General features: G+C 48.6%; 2 protein-coding genes across 3 annotated transcripts; both read left to right on the top strand.

Annotated features, from left to right (window-relative positions):
• Window positions 1-674: 674 nt before the first annotated feature.
• Window positions 675-4354, top strand: LOC126528398 (uncharacterized). The gene is made up of 2 exons (XM_050176290.3): window positions 675-851; window positions 2597-4354. Exon 2 carries the CDS (start codon window positions 2696-2698, stop codon window positions 4178-4180), a length of 1485 nt encoding a protein of 494 aa, XP_050032247.2. The 5' UTR covers window positions 675-851; window positions 2597-2695; the 3' UTR covers window positions 4181-4354.
• A 102-nt stretch (window positions 4355-4456) lies between these two features.
• Window positions 4457-16050, top strand: LOC126527874 (uncharacterized). 2 transcript variants are annotated; one of them, XM_072284251.1, is made up of 4 exons: window positions 4457-5551; window positions 5842-5935; window positions 10360-11729; window positions 15225-16050. In XM_072284251.1, exons 3-4 carry the CDS (start codon window positions 10740-10742, stop codon window positions 15831-15833), a joined length of 1599 nt encoding a protein of 532 aa, XP_072140352.1. In that variant the 5' UTR covers window positions 4457-5551; window positions 5842-5935; window positions 10360-10739; the 3' UTR covers window positions 15834-16050. The 2 variants fall into 2 exon arrangements, with proteins under 2 accessions (XP_072140352.1, XP_050031680.2); XM_050175723.3 differs by lacking the exon at window positions 5842-5935.

Below are 16050 nucleotides of genomic sequence, written 5' to 3'. Positions count from 1 at the left end.
TATAATCGAAAAGTAGGTCAGTTTTTAGTGCTGCCCCGCACAATGCACTGCATGTAGGAAAATCACCTCCAGCGATTGTTGAGTGTGTGCTGCAGTGCTACATTTGACCTGCCGAGGGGGGGGGGAAGTGGCCAACGGGTCGGCCCGGGCAACTCCTGACTTTAAGCACTGGCGTAGTGCTGTTATGTGTTCGATCCGGGCTGCGACTGGCACCTTCGATTAGGGGCGAAATACAAGCACGCTCTTGTACATAGATTTAGCTGCACGTTAAAGAACTTCAGGTGGCCAATATGAAGTAGCAGTCACACCCAACAGTGTGCCTCATAATCAGATCTGGCTGAAAAACGGCGAAATTTAATTTGCGATTGAGAAAACGCATTGCTCCTCCACATCGCAAATATCGCACCTTTGATGGACAGGCAACCTGTCGTATGCGTAGCATCAGTTCGACAAATGAAATGTACTGAAAGGCGAAGCAACGACTAAAGTCCATTATATTTATTTTTGTTTTCACGTACTTAGGTTGCCTCGAGACATCTAAAACAAAATTAAAATCACAATGTGTAAAAAAAAAGTATGTCTCACTAGCGACGAGCGCGCTACATATTTTGCGGCGGACGTCTCGTGCTCTATGTTCGCGTCGTTCCCGTCGGTAAGTGTACTATATTGTGCACGTGGTTCTCGTCTGCATCTCAAATGAACGCTGCACTGGCGTCGTCATTCTTGGACGGATTTGCGATGTGCACCGTAGAATAAAGCGTCCTTGGTGTCATTAGGGTAAATAAGGTCAAGGAAGCGGCTCGACTAGCGCCGAAGCTCTATCGGCGAACCGTCGGTAGTGCAAGTCTGAGGTGAGTAGCGCCAGCAGTACTTAGCACCCACTCCATGCTTGCACCGTGCGAGACACTGAATGCCACTCGTTGAAGAATGAATGATCCACTAGTTGTCGTGTTGACGTAAATGATCGAAGCTGCAGTGTTTGCGAGCCTGTTTTCGGGCGCACGCCTGGAGTTGCAGTTGCCACATTATTTAGTCTTCAACCAACTGTTAGGATCGGTTGAAACCTCCGCTGTTTCATGTCATATAGGTCAGGATGTGTAAATGTTGTGTGTTGTTCGCTGTAATGCATTTCAGGAGATATATCGGTCTCAGCGCGGAGTTGGGACGAAAACATTGCCGTGCGGCAAGCCAGGTTGTTGTTAGCGTCACCATGGGGAGGGCGTTGTCAATTCCGCTAAGCATAGCGCGACAACTTCAAATGCATCCAAATCTATCTCGTGTTTGAGGCTAGATGGCGCTTGCTACTGTAACGGGGTTTGTCTGACGTGGACACATCGGCACTTCCAGTGTCGACAAGAGTTACTACCATTGCAACTTTCCTTTTTTTCTTTCTTTATTTAATTTTAGCTTTAACTGTAACATGTATATCAAACAACAAATGACAGTTGCTGTACAGTTTCAAAGCAACGTGAACGCAATGTATATTGCGTACACATAGCTCGCAACACATTGCCGCTCGACTGGCCGCTCGAGGCACAATGCGTCTATATTCGCGGTCTTCTTTCACGCTCGGGCAAACATTTTTACGTAGCCCGTATTGAGCAACGGAAAGGTGTATCGGGAGTTTTTCATGTTGCTCCACAATTTTTTCATAGGCACTTTTCATCTAATTATAATATTTGAGAAGTTAAGATATTAGAAGAAGTTAAGAGTTAAGAATTAGGCAGAATGCAAAAATAATGTATCTCCAAGCGACGGCAAACAACCTTCTCTTGGTTCTGCCCAGCTACGCGGCATTTGCATATTTTTAAACTCTAGCTAAAATGCGGAAGTACCCGTGGGCTTAGATTTAGGCGCACGTTAATGAACTCCAGGTGGTCCAAATTGTTCCGGGGTCCCGCACTGCATTATGCCTCATAATCATATCATGGTTTTGGCACGTGAAACTCCATAATTTAATTTAAATGAAAAGTGCGCTTCTAAAAATAATTATAGTTGACAGAGTGTATTGTCCAATATTGTTATCAATGCTTGAAAATTTTACCTTAGTGCAGGCGTTTTTGCCCTTTACATGATTTTGTTTCCCACTCCAGTATGCAATGCCGCTTCGAGGGTTTCACTGAAGAACTAAAAGAAAAACTATTCTCGCAATTATACATTATTGTTTCGATTCTACCTGTACCTGTGCGCAAAAGTAATGCACCACTATTCAGTTATAACGTGAACCTTTCCCTAAGCTACATAAGGTATCGTTTCTACCTGAAGTTGCTCTTCAGGCATACGACTACGGCTCACTAACATCAGTACGTTCATCAACATAAGCCGAATCGCGCTTCGGAAAATTATGGGAAGCCCGTTAGTTTTGCCCACCGCAGTAGATACCCCCCTATTCGCACTCGCCTAACACCTGTCGCACTTTCGTGGGCGAGATAATCAGGTTCTCATTTAAGTCATTGTAATCGCGAAGCGTTGGAGGAGTATGGGAGAGGCCTTTGCCCTGCAGTGGGCGTAACCAGGCTGATGATGATGATGATGAATCGCGAACCACGGCTGACCTTGTTCGGCGGGCTAAGCGTTGTATTTATTGTATTCGCAGGGTGATTGACGTCGCCAGCTCACAGCCGATTTTGAAGTGTGGAACATCGCTCAAGCCGTGCGTGTTACAGCGAAGCTGAAGCTTGGACTTGTCACCAAGATGTCCGGCGACCTCTGTGAAGATCCATCGGCTGGAGGCGTCGAGCTCAGCGACGTCCTCAAGAAGGGGCTTCGGGCGAACGCCGACGGCGATGCCTGCTCGGGCACAGTTGGCGATGGCGACGTCGTAGCGAAAGCCATAAGGCTGGAGTACAAGGCCGACCTGTCGGTTGACGAAGCCCGCGTTCTGAGGCGCGCCTTCAGCACAGAGGGATTTGTGAAGAAGCTGAAGCTCTTTGGAGTACCGCTGAACGTGTGCAAGATCGTCCTGGAAGACCTCGATGAATCGTCGTCGCTGGAGGAACTGGAGCTTTTCGGCATCGAGAGCGAGGAAGAGGAGTTCAGCGTCAACCTATCGGGGATCTTCGGAAACCTGCGCGTGTTGCATCTGTCGTGCAGCGAGATCGGCGACCACTTCGCCATGGACGTTGCGTTCTTCTTGCAGGACAACTTTCGCCTGGAAGAGCTGAGCCTGTGGTCCAACGAAATCAGCGACGATGGGGCCTCCTCGCTTGCCGAAGCGCTCACTATAAATGGAACCCTCAAAAAGCTCGTGCTCGCTAATAACACCCTGACGTCCCGCACCGTGCTCGCTTTCGCGGACACGCTGACGGTAAACTCGTCGCTAGAGATGGTAGATATCTTCGAAGTGGACCTGGAGGAAGAAGACGTCCAAGTGCTGTTTCAGGACGAGAAGTATGCGGACACCTTCAAGAGGATGTACATCTTGTGGAAGCAAAACTTTCTGCCCCACCTGACCAGGCTGCTGCGCGAAGACAGACACTGCGCTGACGTTTCCGTCGACGTCACAGAATCGGTGTCTGAGGATGATCTGCGGGAGTTCTTCGACGCCGTCGCGACAAACACGACTGTGCGGACACTGCACTTCTACCCGAGTGGCAAAATATTTGACGCGCTCACCGACGGCCTGGTGTCCGTCTTGCAGCGAACCACAACTCTCACTCGCGTCCAGAACCTCATGACCGTGGACCGAGCCGAGACCCTGGTCAGGGTTTTGGACGCTCTGCGGGAGAACCGGTCGGTGACGACCTTCTCCATGTACGCGGAGCTTGTGACTCCCGAGATCGCAGCCTCCCTGTCGGAACTACTGGCCACCAACGACGTTTTGAATGAGGTGAACATCTGCGAGTACTACGGAATAAGGAGTGAAGAACTCGCTGTCGTCTTGGAGGGCCTCAGGAAGAACTATACGGTAACGCATCTCATGGTGGCGTGGGACCCGGACGACGATGTGGAAGGCGTATCCGAGATGGCGGAGCTCCTGGACAGGAATGTTCGTCTCCTGGACCGGGCTGTCGAGTTCGTCAGAGCGGGTGGTGACGTCGACGATGAGGAGGGGGCAGATGCTCTGAAGAAAGTGCGTTCTAGTGCCTGTCTCATTAACAAGCTGCAAAAGATCACCGGAAAGACGAAGGAGGCGGTGGTGGCCGATGTGGAGGATGCCCTTAATCGGGTTGAATGTTGAGGTGCTGCCGACTGCGATGTCCGTCATTGTGTCCGGGTTGGTTTTCCATTTATTCAGCGTAGCTTATGTAAATATGTTATTGCTGGGGCATAAGGTCGCTAAAGAAACAAGCTTGTTGTAGAACTTGTTTTGCTTTTGGTAATAAATTATTGCAATCTGCGCGCTCATGTAGAAGGAACGTGTTCACCAATATTTATTACAAGCTGTCCTGCAACCTCAGCGACCGTGACAGAGAGCACCAAGTACGTACCATGCAGAATACTTAGCAATGCTGAAAGTGTAGGACGTGTAGTGGACTCGGAAACAAAAAGCGACGTGCAGAGAGTATAGTGGGCCACGTGAATCGTCTCTAACCGCCGAAGAGCGGGTCCTTGTCAAAAATACCAACGCATGTTTCGTGCAACATATTTAAAGAAACTTAAAGGGGAACGTTTGTTTACTGTCGTTGCCTCGATTACAAAGTATTGCTTTTAGAACGGAAATCTAAAGTTCCCAGAGGTAAATAAGTAACCGAATTTAATCGGCTCTGAATTTCAGCAGAGGGGATTTGCTTTTCCGTCCTTTTTCACATATAGTTGACAATCGCTGTGGCACTTCCTAGCCTTCTGGTTAGTTTAAAAGGTAGAGTGACCGCTCGGAAAAGCGTTTGTCCTAGGTTCGATCCCCAGAGGACTAGAATTAAAGCTTCTTCTTCGAAACATTCTGAGAAATTCCAATGAGAGATGACACAATAAAAGGCAGGGAGGTTGACGGACGTCCGGTTGGCTATCCTTCACGGGAGAAACGATCACACGCAGATCAGTTTTCCTTTTATCTTCTTTTTGATTTTCTGGAACTTCCTTCCATTTTGCGAATTTTTTCGTATACATATACACAGCGACATGCAAATGCAGCTCGATGAGTCGCGAGAGTTCGAGGTGCTTGGTCTCGTGTGATTTCTTAAATCATCACTTCTTTTAATTCGTAACAAATCAGCAACCATGCCGCGCTAGAAAATATAAAAGTTAAGAGCAAGACGTTTGCGTTGGGTGCGAAATTGTCAGCGCTCAGAGTAAATGGTTTCGTACTTTCTCGCACAATTGATACCGTTGGTAACTCACTAGCTACGCTAGCGCCGCGCTGGAAGTGGTGGAAATCTTTGAAAGTGTGGCTGCAGTGTGTACTGGTGTTCCTGATTCTCCACTAGCTTTGATGTTGCTTTGTGCTTCGTTTGTATCGCTTCGTTTGTCAGCTTTAGCACTCTTCTGTCTGCGTTGCCGAATGAAACATTATTAAACCAATGTGCGTACTCGGATTTATACTAGGCTTTACGGCTGAGCTGCGTCATAGCTTTTTCAGCGGGCCCTCGTGGTGCTTCTGCACTGGTTTCAGGTAAGCGGCACTTCACGCTTCGTAAACTCGCTGCTCGTGCTCCTGCCAATCACGTATTCTCTGTGGCACGCGATGATGAGGCGTCTCGTGTCAACATTGAAAACAGTGATGTCTCTCGTCGTGTTGGTGTCACGTGTGTAGTACGGTTGTTCTGCGCGCAGCCGTTCGTGCTGTAACAGAACGTCTCTCGGAGTTGTCGCATGCGAGTCTTTCAGTGTTGTTTTCTAATGCGACGTTAGTGGCCGGTCGTAATGAATGCAATAGCCTTCTTTATCTTTCGGAGCGACCAGGCGAAGGCTGAGGCATTGCTGTGCAGTTGGCTGGCGTTCACAACTGGCGACAACGCTGTTTCCATGCTGTTGAGGGAAGCCAGCCATATCCGCGGTGAGCAGAACGGACAGGATCTCCGCTGCGGAATATCACTAGGGGGCGCAACATTTCGCAGCGTAGTTGGTCCCGCTTGCTTTACGCCTGCATGATCTCGACGATATGAGAGCTTGCTCACGTGTTTCGTACCTTCTGTATTATTTAGGTACAATTTTGAGAGCACATATGACCACTAACTAGTGCTAACATGCAACTTATCCAGTTATAAACGTTTGTTATGAGTACATAACATCCAGCGAAAAAAAAATCAACACTCTCGTCTAACACAAGAGTGACGAGTTGATGTTAAACCTTACCATGCATGCGCCACTGCTGTTTGCCTGCGTATTACACAGAACACACAGGTGGAGGTGTTTGCCTTACGCGTTGTTGTGCACCATGCCTCACAACCTTCGAGAAGGTTGAGCATATTGTTGCCTCACATGGCACATCGCATCGTGAGAGAAGTACGTGCAAAAACGACAATCGGATTATGAGGCACGCCGCAGTGGTGTAGTGGCGGACTCGGGATTAATTTTGAATCCGGGGTGTTCACTAACGTGTTCCTAAATCGAAATGCACGAGCATACTTTTTTTATTGTATTTCGCCACTGTCAAAATGCGGATGCCGCGGTTGGGATAAAACTTCCGACCGCAAGCAATGCGATCGCCTCAAAGCCACCGCGGCGGGCACAGAAGTGTTGATTTGACGTATGACTGCTTCCGTAGTGTCGCCAGACAGCAGCATCAGCTGCAGCAGTGGGGAAGTCGAAGGAAGAGGCAAAGAAAGATTCGCTTTGAGAAGGATGCCCGCCTACAGAAGCGCGGTGTAGTCGTGGCCCTTTATCTGCCGCTGTCGCAGCTACGGAGCAAGAGGAAGGAGGCAGCTTACTTGCGTGTCTTGCAATGCATTAGGTGCGCCCGACTTGTATCCCGATCTGTCCTGAATTCAAGCCGCACCTGGTTTCTTCGCGCCTTTGTAGCGTGCTCGCTCCCCGATATTTCTTTATTTAGCTGTCCGCAACAGCTAGGGACCAATGTGTACGCCACCGTAAGGACGATTAGCGAGAATATAGGATTAGCGCGCGAAAATAAACTGTGCCCATTGGATGCATCGGACCTCCATGCCGACACCGCGAAACCCGGCAGCGATCGTGGGAAGCGCGTGTCGTTGAGCTGTGTCGCCTTCTGCACCCGGGAAAGGCGTCGTGGGTAGGCCGTTGCCATGTGCTACAGGCCATTGTATACGCACTGTGAGGCTGTTGCTGCAGCGGACTTAGTAGTGCTAGGAAGAAGTACAAGAAAGAAGTAGAGCACGCACACCAACAAAGAAAAAGAAAGCTCCCGGGAAAACCAGAGTGGAAAACTTATCACTCGGGCTTGCCGGAGCCAGGCTAACAAGCGCCCGGAATATCTTCAATGCTTTATTGTCCACTGTTGCTACATGGTAAGGCAGCTGAATTACCTGTTCATTGCACACATATACTTCGATACCTCGAAAACAAGTGTTTGGCGAGACTGATCAGCAGATGTACTACACTGGTAAACATCGCGTAGCTGTGCTGCCTATTCCTGGCAACGGGTTGCTCAGCTGCCCTAGCAAACTGTGGAACATTGGGAGTCCATTGAAAAACTACAACTGAAGCGGCGCGTGAAGACTTGAGGCGGGCATTTTTCGAGGTTTAGGGAAGCCCGAAGTTGAAGAGACAGATATTTCAGGGCAGCAAATGGGCAGCAATAGGGTTTAAGCATTCGTGTAGAAAAGTTGTGGATTACCAGTGGGTAGAAAAGAATTGGGAAACTGGGCGTCAAAAAGGAATAAATGAATAAGGAAAGACAGAAAACTGAAACTTTCTAAACAGGTGGAATGGTATAAGTGGTTAGAAAAGATGGAAATTACGGCAACGGAAAACTAGAAAACACAGAACAAAGATATAAAAAAAAAGGAAATGTTCTACGATAACTCGAAGGACGGGGCACGTTTTTGATTAGTCAAGGGCAGAAAGGACCAGCTCTCTAAGAACGCGAAGTCTTTGAAGGGCATGAGCAGTGCGGAGCACGGGAAAAAAAGTATGCGGAGAGAACTACACATATATTGTTATACACTCTAAGAACAGTTTACACCCTTTGGCGTGCCCCTTCTGCCACACAACAATAACCGTCATCTGCCTTAATGCGTTTCCTTTAACGCTGCGAGCCCGGAACTTTCCAGTAACGAACGGCACGCGGGTTATCAGCATAGAACAGTTTACACACTTTGGAGTGTCCCTTCTGATAACGCGCGTGCCGTTCGCTACTGGAAAGTTCCGGGCTCGCAGCGATAAAGAAAGGAAACGCATCAAGGCAGATGACGGTTATCGTTGTGTGGCAGAAGGGGCACGCCAAAGGGTGTAAACTGTTCTTAGAGTGTAGTTTCAGAATATACATCTCTTGCCCGCATTTCCTTCCTTGAAAACGCTGAGCTTGTTACTTTCCTGTCGAGAATGCTCTGTCATGCTGATAACGCGCATGCCGTTTGTGACTTGGATGTACCGGGATCGCAGCGTTAAAGAAAGGAAATGCGGGCAAGACAGATGAGGATTACTGCACTCTAAAAACAGTTGCACCCTTTGGGGTGTATATTTGTCCCACAACGATAATCGTCATCTATCTTGCCCGCGTTTCCTTTCTTTAACGCTGCGAGCCCGGTACTTCCCAGTCACGAACGGCATGCGCGTTATCAGTGTGACGCAGCATTCTCGACAGGAAAGTAGCCAGCGCCGAGTTTTCAAGAAAGGAAACGCAAGCAAGGCAGATGACGATTATTGTTGTGGGACAAATATACATCCCAAAGGGTGCGAACTGTTTTTAGAGTGTGTTGTGTGGCAAATATACACCCCAAAGGGTGCAACTGTTTTTAGAGTGTAATCGTCATCTGTCTTGTCCACATTTCCTTTCTTTAACGCTGCGAGCCCGGTACTTCCAAGTCACGAACAGCTTGCGCGTTATCAGCGTGGCACAGCATTCTCGACAGGAAAGTAGCGAGCACCGAGCCTTCAAGAAAGGAAACGCACGCAAGGCAGATGATTATCGTTATGGGACAAGCCCCAGAGGTTGTAAACTTTTTTAAGAGTTTTTAAGGCAGTGAAAAGCGTCGTAAGTGTAAAGTCACAGATGCAGAAATAACCGCTATATAGGAAGAACGAATGGAGCGGAAGCCAGTTATGAAACAATAACAAAAAAAGAAAGAGAATCCGGGAGGGAAAGGTTTATGATGTTTACTGCGATAGCTAGATGAGGGTGTCTGAGAACGCATAGTTACCCGTCGCGGTCGCTTAGTGGCTATGGTGTTGGCTGCTAAGCACGAGGTCACGAGATCGAATCCTGGCCACGGCGGCCGAATTTCGATGCGGGCGAAATGCGAGAACACCCGTGTACTTAGATTTAGGTGCACGTTAAAGAACCCTAGGGGGTCCGAATTTCCGGATTCCTCCCCTACGGCGTGCCTCATAATCAGATCGTGGTTTTGGCACGTAAAACCCCACAATGTAATTTTTAGAACGCGTAGGCATAGAACTTTTTCTGATAACTCATGCATATGCGCATGGTAATAGTGCAGCAACCATTGATAATAATCTCTTAGAATGCGAGGATATCCATCCAGCCAATATATATGCGGAAGCTAGATCTTGGCCGAGGCGCTAGGTTTTCAAAAGAGTAAGGGAAACATGAATGAAACTACTTTGAAGAACAGAAAAGGCGGCTTGAAGATTGTTGCCCCAAGGGGAGGGAGCATAGAATGGGGAACTTTTTACTGTAAATAATGTAGCTTAAAGTATAAATATACAGCAACATTTAAATGTGCCAAATGTTTCGAAAGAATCCGCGCTTGGTGGGAATGCGCCACTGCCTTGTCTTAGAGGTAACGCTCGTAACATAAATTTGTCCCGTCCGCACCCACCCGTGAGAGCTGGGAGGCTGCCCTGCTCGGCTGCTCTACCTTAGAGAGCCAAAGAGCTCTCGTGGCTAGGGCCCGAGCCGCCGCGGAGGCCACAGGAGTCGCGGACTAGGGACCCCTCCTGGATTTTGTAAGGGGCCGGCCCTTAAGGTCGTCCTCAACTCTCTCTGTAAACAAGTGAAATGAATGTTTACCACCACCACCACCGAATCATAGAAGTCCCGCGCACTCGATTTTGTTTGCTTTGAATAGCGTTGTGTATTTATGTGCGCCGAAACAGCATACAATAAGCCTTCTTGTTTGGTGTGCACTGTGAAGAAAAGAAGACTAAATATAAATAATGAACAACATAAATAATACTTAGAAGAATAATTCATCAGTATATTTAAGGACAGATGTATAATTTATGAAAATATCGACTTTGCCCGAATGGTACCTGACTGGTAAAAATGTGGCAATTCGTCGCATGTCTGTTGCGTAAACGTTGTTTTCATGTTTTTCGCAGGATGGGCCACTAACCCTTGCAACCATCTGAACGCGCGGCCCGTTGAAGCAAGGATGTCCCTGGCCATCTGAAATGTCACCGCCTGCATGAAGGCAGCGCTGGAAAGCACCTGGCAACACGTTATTGAGCTTTAGCTTCGGAAGCACAAAGCTATAGCTGTCTCCAGTTTACTACCATGCCTGCTGCAAGATGATTGGGAAATGTGGTATTATCGGACGCTTGCCGAACATCGCTGAATGACAGCGCAAGAGGTCTGATACTGGAGAGCCCAGGTCGATACCCCGGAATGGCGGGCCGGAAGAGGCGCACTACGGTAGGCTGAGAAGCTCGCGGGCTTTATGCGCTCGATAGATCAAGGTTGAACAGTCAAAACCGTAACTATGTTCTGCTTTGTGCCCGGCTGCAATTCCGGCTACGCCAGAAACAAGAGGACGTGTCCGCTTTTCCGGCCACCGGCCGACCCCGGTTTGCTTCGCCAGTGGGAGCGGAACATACAGAGGAAAGACAGGGCCCTCACTCGGAAGGACGTGGTTTGCGCGCTGCACTTCGAGAAGCACCTGGTATGCGACAGGTATTACAGCGAACACGACGGGAACGTGCTGCTCAACGAGAGGAAAGTTCCGAGGCTCCGGAAAGGCGCGGTGCCGACGATTTTCGAAGGAGGTGTGGTCGGTGTCGCCGGCGCCGGTTCGGACGCGTCAGAGGGGTCGTCAAAGACGGTCGCGCAACCGCCGCCAGATGCCGGGGCGCCTCTGTGCGATGCGAGCCTGACTCGGCATGCCTCGCTCGAGACGACGCCTTGCCTGAACGCCGACGCCCGAAGCGGTGATCTCGACCAGCGCATCACCGTTAAAAGAGAGGAGGAGGACAGCTCCGACGCGAGCCTGACCTGGAACACGGAGCCCCCCCGCACGGACGAAAAGATCGTCGATCCTAGTGTCCACCCTGACCTCCGCGTCAAAGTGGAGAACGAAGAATACTGCTTGGGCGTGCCGAGTCCAAAGGAAGTTGTTCACAGTGAAAACCAAGGCAGGGTGGTCCCTGACCTCCGCGTCAAAGTGGAGAACGAAGAATACTGCTTGGGCGTGCCGAGTCCAAAGGAAGTTGTTCACAATGAAAACCAAGGCCGGGTGGTAAGACAGCTCAGTGAAGTCGAACCTAACGGTGCGGGCGTTGGCTGTCGTGTCGAAGTGAAAAAGGAAGAGGAGTGCACCGACGAGCAGTGTCCACTTCAAGTGCCAAAGATAGTGTGCGTAGCCAATGATTTCGACACACCACAGGCACCCCGCATTGTGCCACGGGCCCTTGTGGAACACCTCGTGCACCACCCTGAGGTGGTGAAACTCCCGCCCACGTGGAACTACCACAAGGTATGCAACACGATGCTATCATTTCACATATTCATCACTCCAATGAGTGACCACTGCCCCTCGGTCAAAACGCACATGGTGCGGCGTGTTGTGTGCGTAGGAATTGGCAGGAACATCGCCTCCGAGACTCCAGAGATTCTTCGGATAGAGTACAAATCAACAGATGGTGTTGGATTCATATTGAAAATTCTGAATAACTGCACACCTTTCCTCCTGCTGAACTTGCCTTTATAGATTTTTCATTTTTTTGAAATGTGGGCCTTCCTATTGCGTAACATTTTGTTTGTGTGGTACAGCACGTAATAATTTAATGCGTCGTGGGCACACCTTTCGGACTATTATCTGTTCCTAGATATTGGGGAAGCTCAATTTTCATGTGTATTCCATGTGTACTTAGTGGCCAATTGTTTACCTCTGATCGATAATTCACATTTTATACGTTCCAGTGCATTCTCTTTACTGCTGCCAGGTGAGCGTGACATTGTAGAATTAGTGATTGAGCTCACCATGCTATTCAGGGGTGCTTACAATAGAATATCACGAATTCCCTATATAGCCGTCCCGGGTAGCGCGCCCGCGTAGCAGATCAGGTCCGCGTTGTCGTGTTGCGCACAAAGCCTGCTTCGTCGAACTCGTTCAGTCACAACGGCGACGAGGCTAGAGCGTAGCGGTGGCAGTTTCAGCACAAAGCTTGCTTCGTCAAACACATCCTAGCTGAAGCGACGGAGAGTGGAGGACTTGTGTATTGTTCCTGACACAAAGTCGACTTAGTCACGCCGTGGCTAGAGGTTGGCGGCGGCATTCCAAGATGAGGTTGCCACCGCTGGCGTAAATGGCTGGCAAACTTGCACTGCAGCTGGCCATTCTTAACACTGTGCAGATCTATCGGACCTAATTGAGGCATCATTCATAGGAGACTGAAGTTATCACACTTAGAAATCGAAAGGGATTACAAGCTCATAACGCGGACTGACGGTCACATTATCATAACTGAAGGTTAGTTTGTGACGTCTGTTTGACATTACCTGAGGTACAACCTTACAAATCAATGTTTCCACCAGCTGTCTGGCCCAACAAAACAAACCAAACGACATTAACATGGTGTGGCCTGAATACCAGCATGTTCATGCATACTCTGCATTCAGTGTAATGCCCCTTTCAAGAGAAAATTGCCAGCCCACCTCTTTCTTTCTATTTATGTGGTGTTTATATATGTTTACATTAATACTACCTACTATTAATAATAATGAGAATTGCTCGCAGTTTCGCCCAAAGAATGTCTTGACAGCGATAGCAATCTACAGACCTATCGCGCTTGCTGAAGTTTCCGTTATATGTGGCGTTTTTAAACATTGACCTTCCAATTTAATGCTATCGAAAAACACAAATAATGTGTGCTGTTGAAGGAACTATTCACACTCGTGTCCCACCGCAAAAGTTTCATGTCACTTGGTTTCGCGTTAAGCGCATGTGTAAGCATTCATGTTTTGCACCGCGTTTTGCAACTTAGCGAATACATGATCTCCAGGCAAAACGCTTGTTCCTAGCTTTGAAAATGCGCTTCCATTCCATGATGCCAGGCACAAATGTCACACTTAACAGGGGGGTCTTTATATGCTCAGTCATACCTATGCAGCAACGATTCACTCCACCACGTGACCTCTGTGAACCAGGCTACGGCAGCTTACAGTCTCCACGATCGGCCCAGTTTTGATTGCATCAGCTCAGCGTTTGGTACTGTTTACTACTACACTGCTTTCGGGATGAGCCTGCTTAATTTGGCCAAAAACCGACCGAGCACCACACCCAAATCCACGAAGGAAAGCAACAAACAGTTTCTTTCCTTTAATAAAATAATAACACAGAATTATGGGCTTCAAGGCAGATATATTTTGCAGCGAGGATGCTTCGCTACCCCTGTTTCATAGTGTAATTCTACAGCAAACTAAATACCATGGTTGGCACATTCTATAGGGTCAGTACGGACGGCTGTGTTAGCTGATTTGTCTGCCTTGTGATTGTTGTTGTCTGCTCAGGGAAATACGCCCTCACTCATACCATACCCCTTCCTTACCCTCAACACATGCCTCAGCCAATCAGCTGGCTTTAGGTCAACAATGGCCAACTGACAATCAGAGCTAATGTGGCAAAGAAGCTACCGCTTAATGATGTGCACCTGTTCTCCTAGCATAACACCACACAGAGATGGACAAGGTAGGTTTTCTGTCAGTCCCGTCCGAGTTTACGTGTGCAAGAGCATTTTTATAATGACCAAACTTCTTTTTCTTTTGAATTTGGCAAAGCTAGGAGAAAATATTGCATTATTCTCTACACAACATGTTGAGCCATGGAATGTTCGCATGCACAGGGTGTCCCCGCTATCATGCACCAAGATTTAAAAACATGCAAATACCACCTGGCTGGATAGAACCAAGGGATTGTTGTTTGTCACTACTTGAGATACTCAGAGTATCTTTTGCATTCCACCTGATTACGTAATTAGTCATCATTATTTATTAATGAATTCTCAAATATTATAATTAGATGAAAAGTGTCAATGAGAAAATTGTGCAGCAACATGAAAAACTCCTGACACAGCTTTCTGTTACTGAATATGTGCTAAATAAAAGTGTTTTTTTTTTTTTTTCCGAGCATGAAAGAAGCATGCGAATACATACAAAATTGCCGTGTGACTGGCCGCTGGAGGCACTTTGCGTATATTCGCAGGCTTCTTTGACGCTCGGAAAACACTTTTATGTAGCATGTATTGAGCAGCAGAAAGTTGTATCGGGAATTTTTCATGTTGCTGTACAATTTTCTCCTTGACACTCTTAATCTAATTATAATGTTCGAAAAATTGATTAATACATAGTTATGACTAATTACATAATTAGGCAGGATGCAAAAGATACTCGGAGTATCTCCAAACGACGGCAAACAACATTACCTTGGTTCTGTCCAGCTACGTGGAATTTGCATGTTTTTAAATCTTGGTGCATGATAGTGGGGACACCCCGTCTAGAAATATGTACGACGTACAGACTATACAAAACAATGTATCTAGGTTATTTAGTTGCCGAAACAAAAATGATAAGCATCTAGACACTATTACATTCAAGCAACTACAACACTCCTTTTTTTTTACTGTGCTAGATCACCCGATTTTGAAAACTGTCTTTAAAAATTCTCCATTCTGGAAACTTGCAGCGTTCGTCTGTTTCGCGGGACGTTTTATTTCTTCTCTTGTATTTAACGTGTTATGATTCGCGCCATTAATTTATATCTCCGTTTACGCCGAGTGACTTGTTAATATGTATTTGTGTTAGAACCTATATAATTTGTCATCTTTTTTTTTTACGTAATCCGTGAAGTTGCCAGCGGGGGGGAATTTGCGGTTTGTCAGTTTGTCGTTGACGACAGCGTCACCGCTGTCATCCAACACATACTGCGTACTACGTACACCGATGCTAGTAACGATGATGTTATCGGTCGCAGGTCAGGGCGCCCCGAGGGAACCGCGTCGTCTTCTGCACCCTCGCCGTCGCTAGCGACGGAACGACCCCCGTGGTCAGCAAGTTCGTCAACGTCACGGACAGCCGCGAAGGGGAGCCGCTCGAGGCGTTCGTGTCGAGCCGGAGCCTGGACGGCGCGCTGGGCGACGTGGCGAAGCCGACCAGCGTCGAGGCCGTCGAGCGCATGGTGGAGGCGATCGACCGGCTGCCCATATGCAGCGGCGGACCGCCGAGGGCCAAGTACCCGGATGTGGACCCGACTCGCGCTCGCGTCGACGCCCTGGGCGTGTGGAGGCACGTCGACTGCGAGGTGTACGGCGCCGCGCTGTGTCGCCACTGTGCCCGGCTCGACTGCACCCTGCGCGCCCAAGTGTCGAGGCAGCGCAGGAGGAAAGACTCGGCGCCGCTGCGGGTTTGCCTCGCCTCGCTGCCGCCGGTGCAGCGCTCCAAGGTGGAGCTGCTCCGAAAGCGCAGCCGGTGCCTGTACAAGAAGCTGCGGCGTCTCACGGGCGGCGGGAAGGAACTCTGGGACGACGAGGACGACGGGGAGGACGACGAGAACGGAATCGAGTACCCCGAGGCGCTTTCGTAATCGGCGGGGGCTGGGCTCTCGTCTATAGGCCTTGTCAACGGCGTATATATATATATTTACGTCGTCGCGAGAGACCTTTAGCGTAAAGCCACTAGTATACTGTCGCGCTCATTGTGAGCTATAACGCGGGTGACCCGCGGCCCGTGTGGCTTCGAAACCTCGCGGCGTCGTTGAGGTGCGAAAAATATTTGTGAACAAGATGCTACGGTAACTGGAA

Source organism: Dermacentor andersoni, chromosome 9 (assembly GCF_023375885.2).
Source record: "Dermacentor andersoni chromosome 9, qqDerAnde1_hic_scaffold, whole genome shotgun sequence".
NCBI lineage: Eukaryota > Metazoa > Arthropoda > Arachnida > Ixodida > Ixodidae > Dermacentor > Dermacentor andersoni.
The sequence above is the reverse complement of the archived record's forward strand: the minus strand, read 5'-3'. Positions and strand labels throughout refer to the sequence as shown.

Coding starts and splice junctions, on each gene's coding strand:
- LOC126528398 (XM_050176290.3), top strand. CDS start 2,696: ATGTCCGGCGACCTCTGTGAAGATCCATCGGCTGGAGGCGTCGAGCTC.
- LOC126527874 (XM_050175723.3), top strand. CDS start 10,740: ATGTTCTGCTTTGTGCCCGGCTGCAATTCCGGCTACGCCAGAAACAAG. Junction 11,730..15,224: donor CCACGTGGAACTACCACAAG/GTATGCAACACG, acceptor TATCGGTCGCAG/GTCAGGGCGCCCCGAGGGAA.